The 27316-nt window shown below is 33.8% G+C and overlaps 1 protein-coding gene across 1 annotated transcript; it reads left to right on the top strand.

Annotated features, from left to right (window-relative positions):
- The first annotated feature begins 116 nt into the window (after positions 1-116).
- On the top strand, positions 117-5006 carry LOC143635767 (tobamovirus multiplication protein 1-like). Its single transcript, XM_077103519.1, has 11 exons — positions 117-272; positions 1508-1598; positions 1681-1733; positions 1833-1925; positions 2032-2103; positions 2338-2410; positions 2530-2575; positions 3341-3404; positions 3496-3549; positions 3642-3719; positions 4608-5006. The coding sequence occupies exons 1-11, from the start codon at positions 117-119 to the stop codon at positions 4698-4700; spliced, it is 873 nt and encodes a 290-aa protein (XP_076959634.1). The 3' UTR covers positions 4701-5006.
- The last annotated feature ends 22310 nt before the right edge of the window (positions 5007-27316 follow it).

The following is a 27316-nucleotide window of genomic DNA, read 5'->3' as shown; positions in this document are numbered from 1 at the left end:
ATCTGTCAGATGTCCGTCCCACCCATTGAGTCACTAACCTGCACGCACGCTTGCTTCATCGTTGTCGTTTACACCTTCACTTTGAAATAATAATAATAATAATAATAATAATAATAATGTCAAGGTGGTCATTGGCTGTGAGTCTGATGGAAGATTACTCGTCGTCAGTGCGGGGTTTGCTGTACGGATGGTGGAATAAGATCGATGAATGGCAGGAAGGTGCCTTCTACGCTCTCTGTGCCGCCTATGCACTCGTCGCTTTTGTCGCTCTCGTATGCTTCTATTCTATCCACATTATTCTTCTGCAATTAGGTTTTTATTTGTTTCATCTTAATCATCCACATTTCCTATCTCTAAAATCTAAATGGCTAACTGTAACTGCATTCTTCTAATTATAATTGTCTAGGGTTCCAATTTCATTTATTAATGTCAATGTCATGCTATTTACATATTTTATTATTCATATTTATAGCCTTTTAGGTTATCTTATTATTAAATAATAAATCATACATATCTCTTATTTATAGTTAGGTATAGCTGTTTAGGTTGTACGTATAATATCTATGGCTTGTTTATAGCTAGGCAAAGCTTTTTAGATTCTACATATATGCCATACAATACATACATGTAGCTTACTTTTAGCTTTTTAGGTTGTACATGACGAGTTTAGTTATTCTACACAGTCACCTAAATCTAGGAAGCTACAATGACACAATCAATTGCAAAATACAACACAATCCTAGAGTAACATAACACGATGTCGAGGAAAAAAGAAAAAAAAAACAATGATAAATAAAAAGACACAATGGTCTGAAGTTCTGAACAAAGATCTACAAGCTAGAAATCGAAAAGTGAAAAGCTAAAATCTAATATCGTAGAGTTCGAAGAGACGGTTCCAATGCCGCTAGTTTGAGTTCAATCGAAGTCCGTTTGGTACGACTGATGGTTTTTAGATGACTATGTATATCACCCCAACCTTGTACATACATGTTACTTATATATTAAATCATATAAATATGGAGCTTACTTATAATGGCATTCTGACTTCGCGGTAAGCCATTAGGCCTACCAATCAGGCAATCACCAATACCTTAGTTTGAGTCTTGAGTCGGAATTTCAACCGTCCAATTAGTTTGATGCTCTAGAGATTCGAAACCAGGGCCTATAAAACTCATGAGGAAATCCCTCTGACCACTAGACCAACGTCTGATATGTTATTTATATATTAAATCATACATATAGCTGATTTATAGATATAACATTTTAGGCTTTACATATGTGTTATTTATTTGTTAAATCATATATAGAGCTTATTTATAGCTACGCATAGCTATTTAGGTTTTACATATATGTTATTTGTATATTAAATCATATATATGGCTTATTTAGAGCTCAATTCTGGATAGGTGATGCTAAAAGTCAATGAGAATTATAAAGAGAAATTAGGTAAATAAATTTTGTAACGCGTAAGAAAGCAGGTGTTTTATGTCTATCTGTGATTGTTTAGGTGCAACTTGTTCGCATTCAGTTAAGAGTACCTGAATATGGCTTGACAACACAGAAGGTTTTCCACTTGATGAATTTTGTGGTCAATGGATGTAAGGTTGCTATTCTTTTTCATCATTTATGTATCTTTTAATATTGGCCGGTTTGTGTGATCCTTCATATACCTTTAAACAGTAAGGGCTGTTGAATTTGGATTTTACTGGAGTGTTTTTCACTTAAAGCCGAGGGTAAGTTACTCTGTTTCATCTTCATTGGTTTCACTTTAATGTTAAATGTTAATAGTTTGACCTATGGAGTTAGATGAATGATAGAATTATTATTTGCAGATATTGGATATGGTACTTCTGGATCTTCCTGGTCTTCTGTTTTTTTCAACTTACACGCTGCTCGTGTTATTTTGGGCCGAGATATACCATCAGGTACTCAACATAAAGTGACTCTGTGTATTGTTTTTACATTTACCAACAATAAGATTATAATTTATTAGATTATGAAAAAAATCACAATATATTTTGTAAATATCAGGCAAGAAGCCTTCCTGCTGATAGACTCAGACCTGCATATTTCCTTGTCAATGGAGCTGTGTACTTCATTCAGGTAGAATATTAATGTAAAAGAATATTATTTTTTTGCAATAATAACCTAAATCTTTGAATAAAAATGATTTATAAAGCTGTATGTATTTAAAATACAAATTATTCAGTTTGACCATTTGTGATAAAACACAACGCCAGTTGATACGTATATAAGTAAATGGGTCAAGTTTATCACCTCTAGTACTGTTGGGCTGCAGTTGCAGTTTTAAATGATGTTCTAATTTGTGGATTTTAGGTGTGCATCTGGGTATATATGAAATTTAGCGATGGTCCTTTTGGCATTAAGATTGCTGAAATCTTCTTTTCAGGTAAGAACATAGTACAAATGCGGTTGATGTATGTAAGGTTAGAAATGCTTCATCTGTTGGTTTTATGCTGCTGTTGACATAACTGTTATTACTAAACAAATAGTTTATGGTGTATGCAGTTATCTCGCTTTGTGCTGCTATTGGATTCATTGTGTATGGTGGAAGGTACCATGCTAATCTAGTGCAAATACAGTTTGAACACATCCAGATGCTTAGAACTGTGAACCCCCCCCCCCCCCCCGACACACACACACTAGGTTCAAAAAGCTCGCTCGAAATCGACTTGTTTTGTAAACGAATCAAGCCCGAGCCAAGGTTGGCCCGTGGCTTGCTCGTTAGCTGACTCGTTGCTTTTTGTGTTAATGCTCAACTTTTTACACACACATGCATGTAATATATTTGTAAATTAAAGCCGCATGACTTTTTTTAATGAAAAAATAAATAAGAAATACTGAAAATTCTCTTACATTAAAATTCGGGTTTGGCTCATTTAAAAGTATAGCCCAAATTTAGTATATTTAAATCGTAACCCAAACCCAAGTTATATACAAGTTATAACCCAAATTTTAATATATATATATATATAGATAAATTGTTAATTCTCTAGTTTATAATTTCTGCATTATGTGTATGTTAGAGATATTATTTAGTTTCTATATATATATCAATATGTGTAAAGTAGAAAAAAAAATTAATATTAAACGAGCCGGCTTGACGAGCTACGAGCTAGCTCGATCTTTTGACGAGCCTTACAACCCGAGCTTGAGCTCAACATCTCAGAGATAAACAACCTGAGCCAGCTCTCCTTGGCTTGTATATGAGTCTAGCCCGAGCCCACCTTAGCTTTGCTCAGCTCGTTTACAGAACAAACTCACACGCCCCCACAAAAATGACTTATTTGTTCATAATGTTTTTTTTTTCTTGTTAAAGCTTGTTTGTCATGCTTCGGCGCTTTCCAATTGAATCCAGAGGTCGCCAGAAGAAACTTCATGAGGTTTGCATCCGTGTTACCTGTGGCAGCAAGGGTATTTTAGCCTGTGGCTGATGAAGAATCTAACTGCTAAACCCTCTCTTTTTTTTGGCAGGTGGGATTTGTAACGGGAATTTGTTGCACATGTTTTTTAATAAGATGTGTGATGGTAAGCTCTAACCATCCAAAGCTGGTCATTTATTATGAATTCTAGATATTCTATTGCCTGCAATAACCAATTGTTTTTTTTTTGTGCAATAGGTTGCTCTTGCTGCATTCCACAAGGAAGCCGAAATTCATGTTAGGAATCACCCAATCCTTGATCTTGCTTACTACATGGTAATTTTATTCCACATTTGTTGGTTTAATGAGATATAATAATTTTACTTCTTGATCACTTGTGAGAAATGCCTTTGTATTTACAAGGGCTAATTGCATAAAATGGTAACCGACTTATATGCATCAAACGTGTCAAATGCTCAGATGGGGTTGGCTAAAACAGTTGTGTTATATATCCAATAGAACTGGTAAAATTAAAAAAATAGTTATAAAAGGAACAAGCCAAGCGGGACGGGTAGTATTGCTTGACCCGACACACTTTTGTTCTAATTACAGTTTTTAATTTCCTAGATAACTACAGTTTTGAATATGATTACAAATATCATATTATTTCTACACACTATGGGCCATGGGTGGTAATTTCCAGCACGACTCGAACGTGCCACGAAAATAATCAGATTTTGGGTTGGCAGATCTTCTTTAAAAAATGGGTCATGTTCGGTTTGAACAAACTAATCATTCGTTTCTGACCTGTTTAACCCATTTGTGACGGGAATAATCAGGTTTCGGATAAGTAGAGCTTACCATTGCACATCTTATTAACATGCTTACAACTTGATTATTACCTGCCAGCCCGTTTTACTGTTTAGAGAAATGGATTAAACATGTCGTGTTTGGATTCCACGATTTTTATGTGCGTGCGGGTCAGGGGTTGATGCTTTTGACACGAGTAAAAATATGGGTCGTCTTCGGGTTTAGCAATTCAAACCCGGACCGATTGACACTGACCGTCGACCCGCTCTTTTACCTGTTTGAACCGTTAGATAAACGAATGCCGAGTGGACCTGTTCAAAAGTAAATGGCTGAAATGACCACCTATTATAAATCTTTTAATACAAACACGAGTTCTTTAATCCAACATATATTGGTGTTTTGCCATGTATCCAGATTGTAGAGATTGTCCCGGCTGCTCTCGTGCTTTTCATCCTCAGAAAACTGCCACCTAGACGCGTGTCAGATCATTATCATCCAATCAATTAATCACAACGATTGCAGCGCCTGTTGTTAGATCCGTGAGCATAATGTTCCTTTTTCCACGTATATGCTTTTCATTGGTTACGATGCAACTGTCTTTGTGTTCCTTTAATCATGACAATAAGGTCCTATTCATCATATGCATGTCTTGCTAATAGCATGATCAATAGATAGGAACTTGTTTAGGTATTTATTGAATCATTTGTAGCAGAATTTTGTTTCCTGTTCAATTGGATTCCTAAAAAGTTTGAGATGAAAGATATGTTACATGTTGGATGTAATTGAGCAAATGCTTCATTTTTATTGAATTCTTTGAATTGTAATGTGTCGTGGATCATTTGCGGAGGTGGTAAATGGACGGGTCAGTCAGACATAACTCATAAGATGTCAAAACTCAAAACAACATATGGGGAGGGCATGATGGATAACATGACCATTTTGAACATACTTGTGAATAAGAAAACACACAATGGATTAGTAGCATTAAATTAATCTTTATGAAAAGGTATTTCAGCTGTTTTTGTTTCATATTTAAATATCTTAGTTTGCAAATATACAAAATTATAGATTTTATTGCTTACAGCTAGTGTGTCCGTTGAGGCTGAAAAAAGTAACAACACATACAGTAGTGTGTTCTCTATAGTTTGTTTAGTGTGATTGCAAAACCAGTCCAGTCTGTTAGGCTCAGAATTAAAAGAAATTACAGAAGAACTGATCTTAAATCCAAGCTAAGTTGTTATTGCATCGATAAATTAAATAGTATATAAGGAGCCTTGAATCGTTAGTTACAAGTATTAGAGAATTATGGCTGCTTGATTCAATCAATTTGATGTAGTAAACGTTGAAAAACTACAATGCTCTTTGCCATACTCTCAAACACTCACCTTTCTACTATTTGCTAACCCTCATGGAAAAATCAAGGCCAACAGAGGATAATAGTGAGTGATACTATAGGCAAATTGTCACACCCCAAAACACGGCCTAGGAGTGTGATGCTTATGTTGGTACCACAAGTGTAAATAAATCAGAGTTATGTTTAATTAGCGAAAGACTATAAATTGTGGATTAAAGTTGTAATATTACAAAAGACGGGATTATAAAAGATTCCCGTTTAAGTTTAAAAGATTACTTGTTTTAATTACAAACCACCATTTTAGTATATTAAGTTTATACAAAACAAATCCGAGCCATCGGATATATAAGTAGCACTTCGACACTCCAAGCGCTAATCTTGGTCACATGCAAAATGTAAGTAAAATACGTCAGCAACAAATGCTGGTGAACACGCTGACGCTAAAATATTTTCTTTCACTTTATTACCCCTCGAGACTACGTCGATGAACCTTTATTTCATAAATCTCTTTTACTTGAAAACCTTTAGTTTAAAAGTAATTTATAAACATTTAGTTTATTTATAAAACCCGACGTTTCTTCTTCTTAAAGAAACATATTCTTTTCTTTTATTATTTAAGAATAGTTATTTATTCCTTAAATAATATTCATAACAAAGAATATACATATATACTTACACACATATATACATATTTATATTTCTATATTTTATTCTTTCTTTGTTATGTTTTTCTTTTCTTTTCTTTTATTCGAGGTATCGAGTATAACATCGACTTAAGGTTTAAGCCTTTATAATATTTTATTATTATATTCATTGGCGTTATGCCTTACATTTAAAGGCTTATGGAAACCCTAATGATTTGAGCTGCATTCCGACGCCGCTTCACTTTCTTGATACGCAAATCAATGAACACCAATCTTCAACAATTGACGGCACACCTTTCGAGAACAAACACCTTCTTGGTCGTATGTGGGTGGAGGGTGGCATGAACTTCGAGGAAATGAATACACAAAACGAGGAATCGGGCACGCTTATCGAGGTGGATCGGTAATATGGTTGTGAACTTCTAGAGAGATGTTATAGAGAAAAAGGAAAGCAGGTTTTGGTGTGGTTTGGACTTGAACCCGTGGCCTTCTATTTATTGGCAAAAATCGGAGCCCATCGCGATACGCGATGGCCTCCTGGCCAAGCCCGTCGCATATCGCGACGTAGGCCCTCTGCGTCACTACGTAGACCTGCCACGTGGCGACTCGTGACAGACGTTGTGCCGTGTGGCGACACGTGGCGGACGTGTTGCCACGCGGCGGCATACGGTGCCACCGTGTGCCACGTGTCACAATGTGTCAGGCCACGTCATCGCGTGTTGGTTCAACAAGCGATCGCGTATCGCTGTTGACCCTTCCAGAAGATTTTGACCAAGCCCTTCGCGATACGCGATGGGCTTGTCTTTTGTCCCGTCGCGTATCGCGATAGGACGAGAAAACCGAATTTTCTTTTTAAACCCTAAGGTTTGGAATTTGACAAGTTTGGTCCCTAGACTTTGGAAAGTTTGACATTTTGAACTCAAAATTTTCATAGGCATATAAAACATATGTAAATGAGGATCCTTTCTACTCGGTAACAACCGACATACTCGGATAATGAGGCCATATTCTATTAGCACAAGGCTAAGTAGTTAAGGGAGCGTATGATCATACTTAATGAGGCTCAACAACCACATAAAAATAAACACTCGCGCACGTAAAGCATATGAGGCATATAACACACAAAAGAGCAAGTATTCCAAGTGTCATATACCCTAAAGTTTGTGGTTTGAGAAAAGTGTATAATAAATCATTCTTGTTTTGAATAAGTATGCATGTTACCCCCAAAACATAAAATGGAAAACGGGGGATGAAATGTACTCACCTCAATTGACGAATCGAGAAATAATAAATGATTGAAATGTAAAAAGCTTGCGAACGAAACGAATGAATCCAACTTGAAAGCTAAATGAAAACGAATAAATAAAATATATTAATGAACTTGAACTTTAGTTGAAACTACATTTGAAACATTGAACGAGAAGGTTCGGTTGTTAATCGGGTTACCGGTAAATTTGTAATAATTAGGGACTCTTACTTAATTGGTAATTTAAAGTAAAATAATATTATTAATAATAAGGATAGTTATGATAATAATAACTTTAGAATATGTTATATATATATATATGTATATATATATATAAGATAATGGTGAAATACTACTCATCGAGAATTTGTTGTTAAGACTAAAAATAGTAGTAGTAATAATAAATATAATAATTATTACTTTATTGTTGAAAACGTTATTAATAGATTTATAAGTTTTAGTAATTATTATTATTATTATTATTATTATTATTATTATTATTATTATTATTATTATTATTATATGTGCCATATTAATAATAACTAATACTTATAACATTTTAAAAATAGTAGTATTAGTGATAAAAAGATAGAATTCGAGTGATGATGACGTTAAATGGTAACTAGGCCCGACATGGGTTTCGGTTTAATAAAACAAGTGGATGATATTAACAATACTAGATTTTAATAATATTCCTTAATAATCATAATAATAAAGATAATAATAATCATAATAATAATCTATTATTATGAAAATAATGATAATAATAATAATAATAGTTTTGTTAAAAGATAATAATAAGGATAATAATAATAATAACAATAATAATACTAATAATCTTGTTAATAATAATGATGATAATAATTATAATTATCTTGTTAATAATATCAATAATAATAATCTTGTTAGTAATCATAATGATAATAATAATAATAAATATTATCTTAATAATAATAATAATAATAATAATAATAATAATAATAATAAGCCTAATAATAATAAGTTATGAGATTAATAAAATAAATAATATAATTCCAAACACTCTCCAAAGTCGGTTTAGGGGGAAACGAACTCGTGACTCGATTACCAGTTATGAGTTAAACACAATAACGATTAAAAACTCTAAATCTCCTTACCATGATGTTTGGCCGAGAACAATGTCGAAGCCGAGCAACGGTCGTCGGAGAATGTTTCCACCAGAGAGAGAGAGGCCGTAAAAGAGAGAGAGAGAGACGGTGGGAGAGAGAGGCAGAGAGAGAGAGAGAGGCCGTGAGAGATAGAGAAAGAGAGAGAGAGGGTGTGCGACGGGGAGGGAGAAAGAGAGCAGAGAGAGTGACGGAGGGAAAAAGAGAGAGAGGGAGACGGCGGAGCTGAGAGAGACGGTGAGGCCACGGCGACCGGATTTCCGGTCGCCGAAAAAACGACCCGGAAGGCAGGGTTACGGGGCTGCCGGAACGCCGAGGGAGAAGAGGGAAAGGGGGTTACGGGGCTGCCGGATGTCGGAAAAACGGGGGGGGGGGGGGAGGTGGTGTCGGAACATCGTGCGGAGAGGAGAGGGAGTGGCCGAGATGTTGGTGGCGTGCGTCGGTGGTCCGTCGGCAGTCACCAGAAGTCGCCGGAGCTTCGAGGTCGCCGGAAAACGGCTAAGGGGGGTGGGTGGCGGCTGGATAATAAGATTAGGGTTAGGGTTTTTGTTGTTTATATAGGTGGTTTATAAAAGTTATATTTTTGGTCCCTCATGTTTGATATTTAGTTATATTAAATTAAACCTTGTATAGCTTTAAGGAAAACACATTTTGGTCACTAAAGTTTACTTAACCGAGCTTATAAATTATAAATAACCGTATTTGACAAACCTCGCACACGCTAGAGTTATATTATCATTGAGTTGATGAATTCCAATTCGAATCTACAAGTTTAACCACAATTACGAAGTATAACTTATTTAAAATAAACGCGAAAGAAATCAGTATGTTGCAAAATGATTACAAAATAATGAATATAAAACGAGACTCAAATTTAACGAATGTCACAGTATCTCCGGTCACCTAACTATTGGCGACCCAACGTCGTCCAAAATCATGGACCCTAAAACCTACGTTTCTCCGTTAATTCATGTTCCCCTCACTTTTTCAATCCATAGAAAGCAAACTAAAAAAAAATACCCAAAATCATGGACGCTAAACCCTAATGTGTCTCAACTTCCACCTCAAAACAATCACAATAACCCCAAAATCCAACCAATTACAGCCCTCTTATTATTCTTTACAACATCGCTACAGTTCTCATATTCAATCGGGCCTTAAATTACAACGTCACGGCTGATCGGAAGGGGTTAGGGATGGAACCGAAACCGGCCATCGGCGTGTCAGTCACATGGAGTCGATGTCTTCAGGCTAAACGGAGAGGAATGCGGGGGAGAATGTGTGATGAATCCATAAACGCACTTGTCGATCCCAGTGGGTCAATTTGGAGGTTGAATTTGGAGGTATAGAAATGTTGTTATGTGATTGTGTTATAGGTAGGAGACGATGAAGATTTAATTTATTTATTATGTATATTATTATAATAGATATCTGTCTGTTTTTTTCTTTATTATTTATAGTGCATTTATTACATGAAACCTGCTATTGTAGGTCATTACCACAATTATGTTTAAAAATACCAAGTTAAAGGACTTTAATGTGTAAAAAAAAGTGAAAGGACTTTTGTAAACAAAATCCAAAAGCATGTTGGTTTTGTATATGGTATTTTCCCTACTAATAATAAGAAAAGAATTCATTCAATGGGAGGTGCAGGGTCTAAGGTTGAGAAAGCCCTTGGGCGAAGGCTATTTCGGTCTGGAAAACTTTGGCAATACTTGCTATTAATTATTTGCAACACCGTCTTGCAGCTTTCATCTCATCTCTTTTTGAACGACCTTGTTGACATACTAGAAAAAGACACGGCAAAAGGTCCGGCTGGAAGTTTATCACCTCCTGAAAAGATCCTTAACGGACCCCATGTCAATGGTGCAAAGAAAGAGCCCTTTCTTACCTGGGTGGCTTCACAAATACTTTCAATATTGATTTATTGTGGGGGTGGTTAATTTCAGGCTTTTGTTTCTTACTGCTAATTAAATAATAAATATGCAGGGTATACTTACAAATGAGTCAACGCACTAACCCGTTTATCCCATTTTTTACATCTCACCAACCCGATTGACGCATTTATAACTTGATTGTAATCCGCCAACCCATTTGACACGTTTAGATCCATAGGTTAAACAGGTCGTGTTCAGGTTACACGATTTTGAACGTGTGTGAGTTAAGGTTGATGTTTTTGACGCACATACAAATAATGGTCGCGTTTGGTTTGAAAAATGTAATCTATCAACCCTTTTTGACCCGCTTAAAAAATCACTTGTAAACCGTTACCCAACCTGCCCTACGCACCTGTTTTACCTAATTGTTTCTTTTTATGCTTGCAGTTTGCAGGAAGCACAAAAGAGGATGAAGATAAAAAAAACTGCCCCGTATTTTAGTTATACATTTAAAACGCTTCAAGTACATGGAACAAATGGGTAGGTACAAAAAACTATCATATCGCATGGTGTTCCCACTGGAGCTAAAAATAAGAAACACCATGGAAGACGCGGACTGTAAATATTCTTTATTTGCAGTGGTGGTTCATGTGGGCAGCGGGCCCAACCACGGGCATTATGTGAGTCTGGTTAAAAGCCACAATCACTGGCTGTTTTTTGATGATGAGAATGTGGAGATGATCGAGGAGTCTGCGGTTCATACTGCTTTTGGTTCGGCTCAGGAGTATGCGAGTAACACGGATCATGGTTACATTCTTTTCTATGAGAGTATTGCTAACGGATCTAGCTGATTATTGGTATGTTATGATATTTAACTGCTATTGTTAGTTCTATATTCCGTCATCATAGAACATTTTGAACTAAGAAAAAGAAAAGGTATATTCATATTCACATGGGTAAGATGTACAGTTAACGCCTGCCTTTTGATATGCCATTTTTCTGCTTCTACATGGTGCTATGATAGACTTTTCTTTGTTGTTTGGGATGATAAAATCTTGGCAAATTGGATTAAAATAATCTCATCTTTTGTGTATTGGCCAATACTAATCCTACCTGAGTTATTTTCCATCAGTAGTCCCACCTTTTCCATGCTTTTTGGTTTATGATCTCCCGTTAAAATAGTTAACTGGATTAGGTTTTTGCTGACGTGGCTTGATGTGTTGGCAATTAAAAATCCCACTTGACATTTTTTTTATATTCTTTTTAGCCAAAATACGTTGAATCCCTCACCTCATTTAAACCCAAATGATCAATTGGAGCCCTAATCCCACATCTACAACAAAATTGAGAGCATAGAACCCTAAGATTGGGTCCCAAATGAGTTCATCCTCTTCGTACGCCTCATATCGAGCACAAATTCCCAACAAAATTGAGGCATCAAATAATACATCTTAAAGTCCCTTGTTGAATAACTTTTACAATGACTTTGTAATCCATCCTGATCGTTTTAGAAGTAGAATAAGGATTCAAGCAAAAAAAACTTATATTAGATAATTAGGGTTCAGACTATTCAAGCACATACCTAATCGCAAGCCTAAAGATCGTCTTCTTCGACTTAGGGTTCATATGACATCAATTTTGGGATCGTCTTCTTCGAATTAGGTTGTGTTAGGAAATATGATGGGTTTATCGACCTATATTGGTTTAGTATTGAGTTAATAAAATCAGAAAGGAAATAAAGAAAAGCCAAGTCACAACCACGTGGGATTTTTAGTTGCCAGCAAAGCACGTCACCTCAGCAAAAACCTAACCTCGTTAACTATTTTTAACGGGGGATCATAAACCAAGAAACATAGAAAATGTGGGACTACTAGAGAGAATTAACTCAGGTGAGATTATTTTTTTGCTAATACATAAAATGTGAGCCCCATCGCTTATTTCAGTGATTCCATTCCATCCCTGTATTGAGTGGTGCAAATCACATAGACGTAATAAATGAAAAATAATAAACTTGTGGATTAACCAAACAAAAGAAAATAGATTACTACAACAAAACTTGAGTTAAATATATTTTACAAGTTAAACTAAACTTACAATGTCAGCCAATCCTTTCTTGTTCCGTCTGTCAACACCACTTCCATGTCCCGGTTTTCATTTTGATCATGGTTAGTAGAGATGTAATCAAGACAAACAGTTTTATGAGCTACTTGATATTGCATCGTTAAAAGCTCGAAATGAACTTGAGCATGTAAACGAGCTCGAATTTTTTTCTTTGAGCAAATTTATATAAATAATAAACTTATTTAGACTTGCGAGCCTACTCGAGCTCAAAGAAAAAAATTCGAGCTCGAGTAGGCTCGCAAGTCTAAATAAGTTTATTATTTATATAAATTTATTTTTATATATTTACATAATATTTATATAATAAATATCAAATAATATAAAAGTAAGTAAACAATATAAATTATATTTATATATAAACTTTTATTAGAAGTATATAAATTTTTTTGTATGTATATCAATATATTAATAAATATTAAACGGGTCAAGACGTCAAGTCCTATTTGAACATGTGAAATACAAATTACTCATCTAGTATCTCGTTCTATTTATTTTGTTCGTTTTCAATTTTAAAATTGTTGCTTCGTTGTAACTTTAAAACCGATCAAAAATTGGTTACACCCGACTAACAAAACAAACAGAACTCGTTATGTATTTATTATTATTATATAAATCTCGTTCTGTTTATTTTGTTCGTTTTCAATTTTAAAATTGTTGTTTCGTTGTAACTTTAAAATCGATTAAAAATGGTTACACCCGACTAACAAAAAACAAAACAAACAAAATGAAGAAATAAAAACAAAAACAAAAAGAAAAGACAACAAAAGACAAAAAAAAAAAAAACAATAAAATAATAAAAAAAGACAACAAAATACAAAAAAAACACATTTTTCCAAAACACTCCACTAATCCGTGGCGGATCCTCCGATCCGTAGCGGATTAGATGGGTGTTTTTAATATGGGTTGGTGTCTCTAGTAGTACCTAAAGCAATTGTATTTGTAAATAAGTCCACATAATTATGTGTTCGTAAGCCTACTAGAGACTACTTTGATGTTAACTTTTACTTAGAATATTATATATTTTAAATCCGAATGAACTTAGAGCATTCCCCTCCAACCCCTATCCCTAAATTTAAAATTACACTAACACACACAATACATTTTCTCTCTTTTTTCAATTAAATAATATTTTTATACCTTTATCATTACCATTTATTTTTCCTTCACTCACAACCACTTTCAAAATATATTAAAAATTATAGGGGCTGAACAGTAGCTTTTCAAATATACAGAAAAATCACTACGTTTTCTAAAATATAAAAACTCTTCACTCACAACACCTAAATCACTTTCTAAATTATAAAAACACCCCCTCACATAATATAGGGTGTTGGATTTAGAATGCTCTTACATTTGAGCATATTATGAGTTGATCTTACTCATTTCACTCTCTGACTTATTAAATTTAAGCATATTATGAGTCGATCTGACTCATTTCACTGCTAACACCGCTGTTGCCATCTATTGCCGCAAGCTGCCACTAAACAAATATATATCGAGTGAGCGCTTTTTAGTACTTTTTTTTAAGTGGCTCATTTCAAAGCGAGCGAATCTATTTCATAAAAACTTATTTTGAGCAGATACAAATTGGTGCAATTTTAAAATAACATTCAAGCTCGCAATCAAGCCTATTTTGGTCCGTATCTATTTTACCCAAAGCCAATTTGACCCAGTCATCTTTTTACTCAAAACCAATATGAAACCTCTTTTTACTTGTTACTCATACCTGACCCATCTACTTTGCTAGGCGTCCTTCCAATAAATAACATCACCATAGTTGATTGATTACTAATAGTGACAAAACTTTTCTAGTACTCGGTTAAATCCATTGACATTATAACATGTATTTTAAAATTTTGTGTTATACAATTTAATCGACTTTTCATGTAGCATGCTATAACTCTTAGTCTCTAGTTTTTTTTAATTAAGTTTCGGATATTTTGGAAAAAGATACATCACAGGACTAAATAGTAATCTAATACATTACGAGTCTACGCAAATTCGATTGTTTTTTACACATTCGTTATAGTACCGGAACGAAAAAAAAAAACAAAATCGGCATTCGGTCGGTTTTCGTTACGTTTGTTACGATACTTGAACTAAAACAAAACGCGCTGAGTATACTCGAACTCGGTCGATTTCCGTCATGTTCGTTACGGTACCGGAACTAAAACAAAACAAAACAAAACAAAACAAAAAAAAACAAAATTGATATTCGATCGGTTTCGTTACATTTGTATTGGATCGAAACTAAAACAAATAAAAAAGGACCAATAAGATGCCGCAAAATTTCCTAATCTAGAATTTGCAGCACCAAACTTATAATTGTATTATACAAAAATTTTAGTGAGATCAACAATCCAAATCACTTTCTAGGCTTAACAAAAAGGTATTATTTGAACTAGATATAGGGGGCACACCTAATATAAAAGTCTAAAACACATTAATTTAGCTAGTGAACTATAATAAGCACTCGTACATAGTGCTAATATAATGTAGTGAGATAGAAGAAGGGCCGAGGTGTCCCCTAGACGCCTCTTATTTACATGTTGAAAGCAATAAAGCTAACTTGATAAATCATCCACTAAAATTCATAATAGTGCATCTTGATGATGTGTTATATATCTAAATTTAACTAAATTTTATTGACGATTTACACAAAGTAGTTGGGGGTATGTAAATTGTATGTTTTCGGAAAATCTAAGAGTTGTGATCACATTTTAGATCAAATTTGAACTTTTGTAAGAGATTTTGATGAACCAGAAAATGAATCATTTGATCAAGCAACAACTTATTAAGGTTGGGTCTCTAGATAAATGCCTTTGCCAGTTACCATGTATTTTAAATTCAAAAATATCAAAATACGCTCATGTTTATTGCAAAAAAATTATATGCGAAGTTAATAATAATTAAATTTGTAATACAATTTTAATATAAGCCCGACCCTAGCAATGGGCGTTGTCCCCTTGAAACTCCCGTGACTTAAAGGTCTCGTCCCTAAGTATCATTAGAATACAAATTATAATAAGATCAAATAAGTGTGCACCTTACAAACAACTTATTTAAATTCATATTATAATTAATTTGATTAAAAAGTAAATCACTCTACACTACAATCATTAACGGTAGTCTCTATATATTTATGACCCATGTATGTTTATTCAATCACCAAAATTCGTAAAAGTGGTATAATAGTAAAAAGTTTACATGATATATATTAATTAATAAAGCCACCATTATATTTTTGACTTACTTTTTAGACACAAGATTTTTGATCAAAATATTTAAATGCGTAATAATATTTTTGAAAGAACTCTTAAAAAGGTTACGTAATTTGTGACCGACCCAAAGAGTGTATAAAACTTGCCGCTCAATACAACAACAACAACAATAATAATAATAATAATAATAATAATAATAATAATAATAATAATAAAAAGAGCATGCATGCTTATTAATTAATTTATTTATTATCAGAGTTTATTAGGGTTTTTCAAAGCAATGCCATAGAGGACCATGCTCCTCCTCTTTCCATGAAACCTTTAGAAGACACACAAGATACCACTGATGACCAATTAGCATTGGAATCCCCTTGCATTCAAAAACTTACAACCGGGCCTTGTGGGTCCCAGTTTTCAGAGGCGTTCTTGTGTTTTTTGAAGGGTCGGATTGTGTGAAGTCGTTTGTAGGGTTACAAAAGTGTATTCTAGCCAACCATGATGCATTCAAGAATAAAGATCATGTATTGGAAAGAGTTATAGACAAGATGAATGTAAAGAAACCAACCCAAGAGTACATTTTTCATCCCCGATACATGGTTAGCGAAAAGAAGTTGAAATCGAAAGTACGTGAGACAGATCGATGATCTTACCGAAAGGCAATGTCTCTATTCCATAGAACATTAAAACATACATGCCATTTTAGTTAGGATTTGTACTTTGTTGATCTTTAATATTTGTATGTAACTTTTGTTAGAATTTGTTGAGTTTGAAGTGGTAGCATGTTATACGGGTTGAAACTGTATATGCATGGATCCAATGTCAACCCGTTAAAACTAGAATAAAGAAAAGTGTTATAAAGGCAAACCACCATCCGGCTCACAACCCGGTTTAAGCTATATAATATTACAACTCATCAGCATGTTTAAGCCGTTTGATTACGACTCATTTACAACTCGCTAACCCATCAACCCTTTGACCTGTCGAGATAAATAAGCTACTTGACGTTAGGTATGTCTGAGTTTGGGTTGATGTATTTTCACACAAATAAGTATATAGGTCATGTTCGAGTTCATGATCAATCAACCTCTAACCTCAAACTCGCTAACCAAACACTATAAACACCCCTAATTGAAACAAGTTCATTCAACTTACAAACACTTAACTTCTAGTCTACTTTTTAATTTTTATAAACTATCAATGCATTATATATTTCCTATCCTTAACCAACTAGTTGCTTTCAACCTGCATGTTGCAGTAGAGACGCAACGGTAACTCGGTCGGTATCAGTTAAACCCGCGCGTTGTGGCGAGGACGCAAAGTGAACTTGGTCAATATCAATTAAACCCACGTGTTGTGGTGCATACACGGAAGGGATTTGATCGGTATTGACTTGATTAGTCATGGTAAAAGTCTATTTAAAAATCAAAGTTAATTATTACTAGGGAATGTTAACGTACAAATGAAATTAACGTGTTAAACGTGAGAATCAAGTAGAGTAATTATATATACAAGTAGAGTAATTATCTTACATAATTACGAATCGTATGCATGTAGTTTTTTGAAAAATCTAACAAGACCATATAAATTGTATAAGAAAGAATACGAATCGTATGCATGTAGTTTTTTGAAAAATCATGAAAACTAATCAATGTATAAGAAATAATACGAAACGTATGCTGAAGAATCTTGAAATTAATCCATTACTTTTGTAGGAAGCGCGTGTGAACAATGTTAGTCTTTAACTGACCATAGGAACTGTATAAGAAAGAATTCGAACTGTATGCCGATAGCTTTTATGATTTTTTTTGAAAATTAATCAATCAATTTCTCTCTTAGACAATATGAACCGTGTAAGAAGAATAGTAGGTTTTAAAAAGAATCTTTGAAACTTTAATCATATCATGTCCGTGTAAGAAGAATACTAGGTTTTAAAAAGAATCTTTGAAAATTTAATCACACAGTGTTCTTTTTCCCATCTGCAATACAAAGCCTATGACAAGTCATATTACGCGTATGACCATAAACAAATCTTTCTGCATGTCTATGCATCCCAATACGAACTACATAAAAATCAATACGTTCCATATGCTAGGTAAATTTTCAGATAAGTATAAACAAACATTTATGAAGTATATATAAGTTGGGTATGCAGTTATGCTTTATGTAGCATTCGTCAATTTTCAGACCCAAAACCCCGACTCGTTTAAAATTTTCGTTGTGATTCGGTTAATTATACATATACCCATATGTTACATATTTCATACGTAATAGCTTTTCTTTCCTAAGTTATTTAATAATATTAATCATTATTAATATGTATATAAATAAAAATTATAACACTCATGATTTTTTCTTTATTCAAATATCACATAAATAACATTATTGATACATAACCAAAGTACATCATTTTAATCTAGTTATGTCACATTTATTTTTACCTAAAGTTATTTATTTTTAAAAGATGAAAAATATCTCCCTACACCATTTAAATTTTGGTCAACCCCCCCCCCCCCCCAAATCACTCTCCTAATCAATTTTATCATTAAAACATTATAAAGAATAACCTTCTTATTTTAGTATAAATAAGAACTCACTCCCACACCTTTCATTCTTGCACCACTCTTTGACAAGTTCAAAAGATCATTTTTTTTTTCTATTTCAAAGGTAGGGTTTTAATTATTCAAGTTTTCTTCATCTTATTTATATTTATTTTAAATTCTTGTTTATACTAGTTAATCAAATGGTCATATGATCATAACACAATCATGTTTAGGAATCCACATAATCCATACACCATGGTGTATAGGGTGGATGAGACAAAGAACACAAAGAGATGATGGATTACACGAAGGTCACACTTGAAATGTTCTTACATCTTTATTTTTCTGTTTTGAATTATTATTTTTTTATTCAAAGGACCCAAAGATTTTTGATGATATATTCTAATAAATGTTATATAATCATATCCAAAAAAAGTCCATAATTTTATTTCATCAAAATCCTTTTCGAAATCGTTAGAATATCGCTTTTAGCAATTTTCAGTTTTGATATTAGATATAACCGTCAAAGAAAGAGGCGTATCTTGTTTATAACAAACTGAAAAAGTGCAACACCAAATTCTATGATATACTTCAATGAAATATGGTTCTAAAAACTATTTTTATGCATTTTCATTCATTCCTATGAATTCGCAATAAATATTTTAAAAACAGTGCGCAGATTCGTACCCTCTGATTTACATGGCTGTTTTGGCCTATTTAGATTACGAATTTGCAAAGTTTTTCTAAATGAAAGTTGTTCAAAACATTCTAATTTAGTATACCAGAAAGTCTTGATTTCTAATAAAATATTTTGATATTTTAAATACCTTAATCAAAACAGAACAGTTTGCTGTCCAAAAAATGATTTTGTATTTCATCTTCCTTTTGGATCTTTTCCTTTTTTTTATCTTAATATTTATACATTAGATTTAGTATTCTTTAAACTTTCCAATCCCATTAGTTAGTATTTATTTAAATATTTTTTATATAGTTCGTGAGGCTCGATCGTTCATTTTCTTTAACGTGCTTTCGGTTGTCATTTCAAGTTTGGCTTTAATTTCAAAGGTGAGTTTACATATCTCCCCTTTTACATATTTTAAATTTTGGGGGTGACATGTATACCCTATTTAAAATACTCATTTTTATTTACTTATCTATTCGTAACACAATTCAATATATATTTATGTGTGATTATTGCATGCTCTATGATAATGCTATATGTGCTTAATTGTTTATTTTATGTTTGGTGGTTGGTATCTCATCCTCATCTATCCTTATCTAGTATGATCATACATTTACCCAAGTAATTTGATTTCGTATCAATAAGAATGGGTCCACATATATTTAATTGTTTACATTTTCACAGGAATTGTAATACTCATCAATTACATATGAATTGTGATTTATCTATATATATATAAAACTAAAACTTATGCATTCTCACCAACCTTCGTGTTGACAAACTCTATTTTCATACATGTTACAGGTACAAGTAGTTGATATTATTCAAGTTGAAAGACAATAGTTTGACCTTAGGATCTTATTCAACATACAAAAATATGATGTAATTGTTATAATTATTGAATTTGTGTACGTGCTTAATATTAATGAAATTAAATATTAATTGTCGCTTTAATTAGTGTCTTTGAGCTACTGTCCAATCAATACGTTACGCCCCGGCATGTTCCGCCACCTTTGGTCGGGGTGTGACACTTTACCCACTTCTTCTTCTCTCTCTCCCCTCACCCCTTCAAAATTGTTCGAAAATTACAAGCCTAAAGACTTTTTTAATTTACCTTTCAAACCACATTGATAAATTTCGTTGATAAGATGTATAATTTTGAAGAAAATGTTGTGGAATCCGATGAATCTTTCGCCATGGTTTTTGTGAAACCTGGTCATTTTTTCGCAACTGAACAGGTATACGTTTTCTCTCTATGTTTGTATTATGTTATCATGTCATTAATAAAAGCGAATCTTATTTCAGGTGTTTATGTGTTTTGATGAGTTGAAGCAATGGACGTATAACACCGGACTTGACAATGAGTACGTGATAGTGACCCAAAGATCTAAGACAAATGTTGCTTCGACAAGAACAATGTGTTTCTTAGATGTGACCGTGGTGGCGTATACAAGGGGAAGACAACTATCAGACTCAATGATACCAATAAAATCAACTGTCCATTTTAGTTGATTTCAAAGTACCACAAAGAGGAAGATGGCTAGAAACTAAAAGTTGTGAGTGATACACATAATCATTCGGTTGCTATGTACATATTATCGTCAATTGAGGCGCGAGCAATTGTGTTTACAATTACATGACTATTTTCTTACTTGTAAGATACATGGTTGAAGCTTAGCAAAGAAAAATTTGTGTCTGCATGGTGCAATAAACATCTCAATTTTTGGTAACCATACAACCAACTGAGTGGAAAGTCAACATTTTTTATTAAAGAGACATTTGAGAAACTCCAATTCTACTCTATAAAATTTTCCAATAATCATTGATCGCTTGGTGAAGTTGCAAGTTGCTAATATAAAATCAACCTTTGAACATAGCCAAATCATTCTCCATCATCACCATTAACGTCCAATCTTTAGTCTATTTCTACGAAAGATTTATAGAGAGGAAAATAACAACAACCAAACCCAGTAAAATTCCCACCAATAACACATCTATCAGCAGGGTCTGGGGAGGGTGTGATGTAGGCAAATTGTTCCTCTATCCCAAAGAATAGAGAGGTTTCTTTCAAAGAGACCCTCGGCAAAAAAAACATACGTATGAGCCAGATACAAGAAACATAAATATCAACACTAGATCCCAAATCATAGAGATAATAGTAACACCATATAAAAATAGTCACAATAGTAAATTGATAAATAAAAATGATGATATTGGTAATGGATAAGAAGATAATAAAATAGTAATTTAAATATATATATATATATATATATGAGTACAAAATTACAATAATATATCCTATAAAACTAAAACTAAGGTAAATGAGAGCCCTTTAAAGACATATTTCTTACAAAACTCTACATTCTTCCTAAAAGTCCTTAACCTTAATTCTACGTCTCCAAGAATTCATATCCCCGACCATGTCCATGGAGAGGAAAAAGTTCTAAATTGTTCCTCTATCCCAAAGAATAGAGAGGTCAAGTACCATATAAGTTTCTAGAGAGGCTTTAAATTTAATAGTAACAGAAGTTGGTCAGGTAAATGCTTTGCACAGGAGACCATGTGGATGTTTGAAACGGTCGGGTTGGGGTCTACCATGCACTTGTTTCATAAACGATTGTATGAATAATGGTGTACCAATTCCCCTACCATCTGTAAGTGTGTTCTAGATGAAGCTTGATCTTTGTCCGTCAGTTGTTCCTCGAGATTATGATACATGCATTGTTGATGTACTCGACACATTGAAGCAACGATACAACGTTCTCCCAAACTCCAGCAAGATGGTTGGATTAATAAAGTAAGAGCCCTATGGAACCACTGTGATACGAACGTCGAAGAGCCAGAAGTTCTAACCAATACTTGTGGTCGACCTACAAAGGCTCAACAAAAGAAGAAACGGAATCTAGCAAAACATGGTTCGTTTGTGTTCCCCGATGAGCCCCCAATTCATAGTTCATACGTGAAGACACAAGATATTTATGACATTCAATATCCAGCAAGACATGGTTCATATGTGACCACATATGATATTGATAACATTCAAGATCTTGTAAGGCACATTTCATAACACATGAGTGGATTCTAGTAATCTGGATGGATGTAGTAATACTTTTCCTTTTCAACTATGTTTGGGTTTGATGTATGCGAAACGAAGCAAAAGCCAACACGATAAGTGGATGAGACATATTATCTTTCGTATAACTATGCATTATCAAAAGCCATATTATATATATATATTATAAAAATCAAATGTATTAAAATTATGTGTCTGGTAACAAGTAGAATGAAAGTGAGAAGTGATATATGAAAATAGATTTTATCAAAGATTATGTGTTTTTTCTAAAGCTAAGATGTAGTTTGTAGTTGTAAATTAGGCATATAAACCGTATAAAATAGCATATGGTTCCTTTAACGTTCACATGTTCTCAAACGCTTCGTATAATGTCCTATAAGACTCTTTTATCTACTTTACACAAAAGTGGGAATACGACTAATATACAATATAGACGATTCATATGTTATATTATATGAAGTGTATCATTTCTATACGAGGCGTTAATTAAGTTTACACAAAATTTTTTCATACGACTCGTACACAGTTAAGATGATTCGTATATTTGTTTATATAAGCTATATGAACTGTATAACATTACATACGATGCGTACGACATCTGAAAAAGTCAAATCCAAAATTTCTGCATGCTGAATGGTGTGTGATCAAGCCTAGTTAAGGTGGCGTGTGAGTAGATTTTACCTAGCAAACCCACCCGTAAACACCCTACCAAATAATTCAATTCGTCGACCAAACTGTCCTTTTAATAGATATTATGATTTAACTGGTGATTACCCACCATTGGTTTGTTTATATATAGTTTTATAAGGTTACACAAACAAACTTGAACTTATTATTGTTTAAAATTCTGAACCAATACCGAAAGATTTGTGTTGCATCCCTGTCGCAACGCGCAGACTAATCGCAACTAGTTATTACAAGCATATGGTGTTATAGTGTTATTTGATTTTAAATTAATTTAATACGTTGTCTATTGATAAATGTTTGTGATTTTATAGTTATCTATTTATGGATTTACTTAAGATTAATAAGAAACCTGAATAAGCTTCGTTACATGTTAGAGGTCTGGAGTGTGTGCTCGTTTGAGACTAATAATTTACTGCTCGGACGAACAATGGGGTTAATACATGGCACCCGTTTGTGCCAATCAAAATACCAGAATTATGATTTATTTTAACCCAAATCAAAAGACTAGTTTACGCCAACCGGGTTACCGTTAACTGTTGGATTTATACATGAAGTTTTGTGTCGTTTCAACAAAATACTTTAGTGAAAATGATGATCCTACTCCCCCCCCACCCCGCCTAGAGTATCAATTCCCAATGCGTTGGTTCGCAAAGTACATACGGTTTTTGGTCTATTATTAGTTAGCACTCGTAAAAGTTACATACACTAGTTTTCTATTTCATGGTTATCCGACCCATATTTTGAAACAAGTTTCAAAAATTTGGTCAATCAATAATTCAATATTCTATTTGGAGATTGAAGTATCATGTGAAACAAAGTTGAGCATGGAATTTGAGAAATTTGAAGGCTAAAATAGTCAGAAAGAAGATGGTTTACAAAAATGCACTTTCTGAGTAGTGAGTGGCCAGAGTTCACCAAGGATAAAATGCTAAAACAAACTAGGCATAGATTCAAATGGGAAAATGATTACTATAATACAAAATCCATGAAGAAAATATTATTCGGGTCACTCTAAATGCATGCCTGCTCGACTGGCTATTTGATATTTACTAAAATGCGTTAAAGAAAATATGGGATTCACTTGAATCAAAATACAAGGCCAAAGGTATCCGTAGCAAGAACTTCCTAGTGTTTAATTTTAATAAATACAAGATGATCGATCCAAGACTATACTTGTGATGGTGTGGTTATGAACTCTTGTGTATCGTAAGGTAATGTTCTCAACAAAACAAGATGATGGATGAGCAAGTCTTTGTCTCATGCGTGATTAGCAAACTGCCTCGCCATGCCAGAATTTCAGTTACTTGTTGATCTCATATGTGATTTGCAATTTCCCTTATTTTCTTTTAGTTACTAAATTCCCAAAACAACACTGAGGAGAATATACACACCCACGCACCCACATGCCATCATAACAATCATCAATCATATGTTATACGGATTATAACATATGGGTACAATCACATACCTCTATGTGCCCATTTGTTGCCGTACACAGACGTTTAACATCATAATTAATTGCTACCATATACGAGCGTATAGCCTCATATAACTAACAAAGTGTATATCATATATGTATCACGGATTATAACACATCACGTTTGCAATCCAAAAGGGTTAGCGACTTGTTCATTTGCCTTCAATTTCGATGTAAAAGAATTTGTTCCCTTACACTTAGAATTTGGTGGGAAAAGTCCAATAGTGGTATAGTTATATAACTTGTGAAACTATTTCATATATCTATTAGACATACATGTGATTCATGATGATATTAAAAAAATATTAAAGTGAAAGATAAGTTTCAACCTATTGCTTCTTTGATTGCTCTCTCAACATGATTTTGATCATCGGCTAATTTCCAGGATTTCGGTGGTGCGTACAGTACACATCAAATTCAAATGCCGTAACATATTAGACAATATATTTTAGCTAGTATTATATATTCTCTATTCCTAATGGTATCTAAGTATAATATCTATTCCTATATATAAGTCTTCATGCAATTGGTTATATATGATAATAAACAATTATTATCATGTGTCAATATGGTATCACAACTAGGTTAATCAACCTTTTCTTAAATCCTACTTGCTATCAGACACTTTTTTTTTCATTTTCTCTTCAAAACAATACATGCAGTTGATCAACACATCATGTAGCAACTAATCTCCATCATTAGCAATAACCTACAGTTGTTAATCTCCACAACCTATCTATAATAAATCATGGCTATGATCCCTGCTTTCACAACCACTGAGAAGACTGCTCACAATTCCTATAAGTTTTCTTTCAAACTCTTACTTATGGATTATGGAACAATATGATTCATCCATTCTTAGTCACCAACCATTTATTCGGTTATATAGATGGAGAAATTCCCTTCCCACCATCACGTACTGTTTACACCACTGACACAACATCTATGGACAACCCTAGTTACCCCAATTGCTCATGTCAAAATGCTTGTCATCTCCATTATATTCTGAAGCATCCTTCTAACATGTTCATGGTCTTACCTCCTGGGATCTATGTCTCTCTCTTGAACGAGCGTATGCACCACATAACTCTTCTAGAGAATACACACTAAAACCCAAATTGTGGAGGCTTGAGGTGTAAGACGATGAAAGTCCCTCCGCTTACCTTACTCGTGCACAGGAGTACACCATCGCTCTAGCCAACATTGGAGAACCCTTCAAAGACAAAACTTAGTCATGTTTGTTGGTGAAGGTCTACGTCAAGGGTACACATGTTTAAAACAAACTCTTATAAATCGCTCCCCTCCCGTGATATTCAATGAATTATGACTACATGGTCACTAGTCACACAACTACTGCTCCTCAAGCATTCATGGTTGCCTTCGTTGGTCTTGCACCTACTCCAGCAGGTACTCCCCAAAACTCACAATTCGACGTTGTGCAACAAATGGTAGCCCAATTAGGGTATCAACTCAGCCCTCTAATACAGAAGACCAACCAATCTAAAGCCTTTATTGCAAATCATTCCTCAAATAATTGTCTTGGAAATTGGCGTGGCAGTTCGCGTGGTAACTACCGCGAAAATAATAATAGAAATCAAGACGACTCTCGTGGAACTGGTGGCAAAAATCGCCAACCATCCAGTGTGTGGGCACCAACGTAAACCACAGTCTATGGTTATTGTAAGTGTTGGGTTTTAACAAGATTATCAAAGTCATATAAACCCATTTATATAAAAAACGCAGCGGATACATTAGTTTTAAATCTTGTATATAGATTAATATAAAACCCATTTTATATGTAAAACCCAAGCCCCGGATTCATATACGAAATTACATGCTTACCAATATAAATAACCATAGGGTGTTTGTGTATTATACCTTCAAGACTCCAAGAAATGAAGGAGATGATGATTTGAAAGGCTAGTCTTCAAGGAGAGAAGAGCCTCAAGCTTGTATACCCACAAGCATCCAACAAACACCCTTGTATGCTAGGATTTGATGACACTTGCACGTGAAAATATCATTTCTTGTGTTCTTCTTCTTTTGGCCGAAATTCAAAGAGAGATGGAGATATGAATATTGCATGTAATGTTATTGGCTTGTGTTGTGTTGTGTCCCAAGAAGGATTATAAAGAGAAAATATATTTAAACAAAAGGGTGGGAATTTTTCCTCAAAGTGGCTTGTCCTACCAGAAAATATTTTTTCTCTTTCTTCCTAGCAACAGACTAATACCCCATGTACTAGTCTCATGACTAATACTCCATGTACTAGTCATAGGTTTAATACTCCATGTATTAGTCACAGGTCTATTGAAACTTTATGACATTTAACACTTTTAACATGATATAAGTTTCATGCAATATATCATAACCATTATCATATATGTATATTATTTAACCTACTTAAATAATATCATAAGATAATCTCTCTAAATAAATTATCCATATAATTTATTGATTCCTCAAGTACAAATATTTAGAAACCCATTTTCTAAATATCATAAGTGTTATATTTATTTGTTAGATCGTATCTACAATAAATATTATGGTGTTTGTCTAGCTTGTTATTGGGTATGACTCGACTTGGATCATAACGTACTAGCCACATCAATTATAATATGTGTCTTGGGCAGACCGATTCCAACAATCTCCCACTTGCACAAGATACATAGAAGATTGATGCAAGTAGCAAATACCGCCTAACAACGGTTTACTACCCCTAATACGTATGACGAAGTGCCATTCAATAACATCATCCCCTTCAAGTCCCTTACTTGAAATGATTTAGGTGAATCTATCATTTATCCTTTTGCCATAGATGTCATGTCAAATCCAAAGACACATAGTGATCATTCTTTGTTGATTTAACTTATCAGGCCTTAGACATATTACTCTCAACGAATAAAAGGGACAAATCCCATATTGACTACATACGTCTTTCACAATCACCTCGTACCATACCTAATCCTAGCCTTATGTACCGTCATGTTTCAGAGCAGCGAATAAACTAAGTTAAAGAATAATATTTGGTGAATATCAAGACCCAATATTTATCT

This window comes from Bidens hawaiensis, unplaced genomic scaffold, assembly GCF_021521415.1.
Source record: "Bidens hawaiensis isolate Kalapana, Puna unplaced genomic scaffold, B.hawaiensis_p1.1 tig00000536_1, whole genome shotgun sequence".
Taxonomy (NCBI): domain Eukaryota; kingdom Viridiplantae; phylum Streptophyta; class Magnoliopsida; order Asterales; family Asteraceae; genus Bidens; species Bidens hawaiensis.
This window is presented reverse-complemented; position numbering and strand designations above follow the sequence as displayed.

Coding starts and splice junctions, on each gene's coding strand:
- LOC143635767 (XM_077103519.1), top strand. CDS start 117: ATGTCAAGGTGGTCATTGGCTGTGAGTCTGATGGAAGATTACTCGTCG. Junction 1,599..1,680: donor GAATTTTGTGGTCAATGGAT/GTAAGGTTGCTA, acceptor ACCTTTAAACAG/TAAGGGCTGTTGAATTTGGA. Junction 1,926..2,031: donor GGGCCGAGATATACCATCAG/GTACTCAACATA, acceptor TGTAAATATCAG/GCAAGAAGCCTTCCTGCTGA.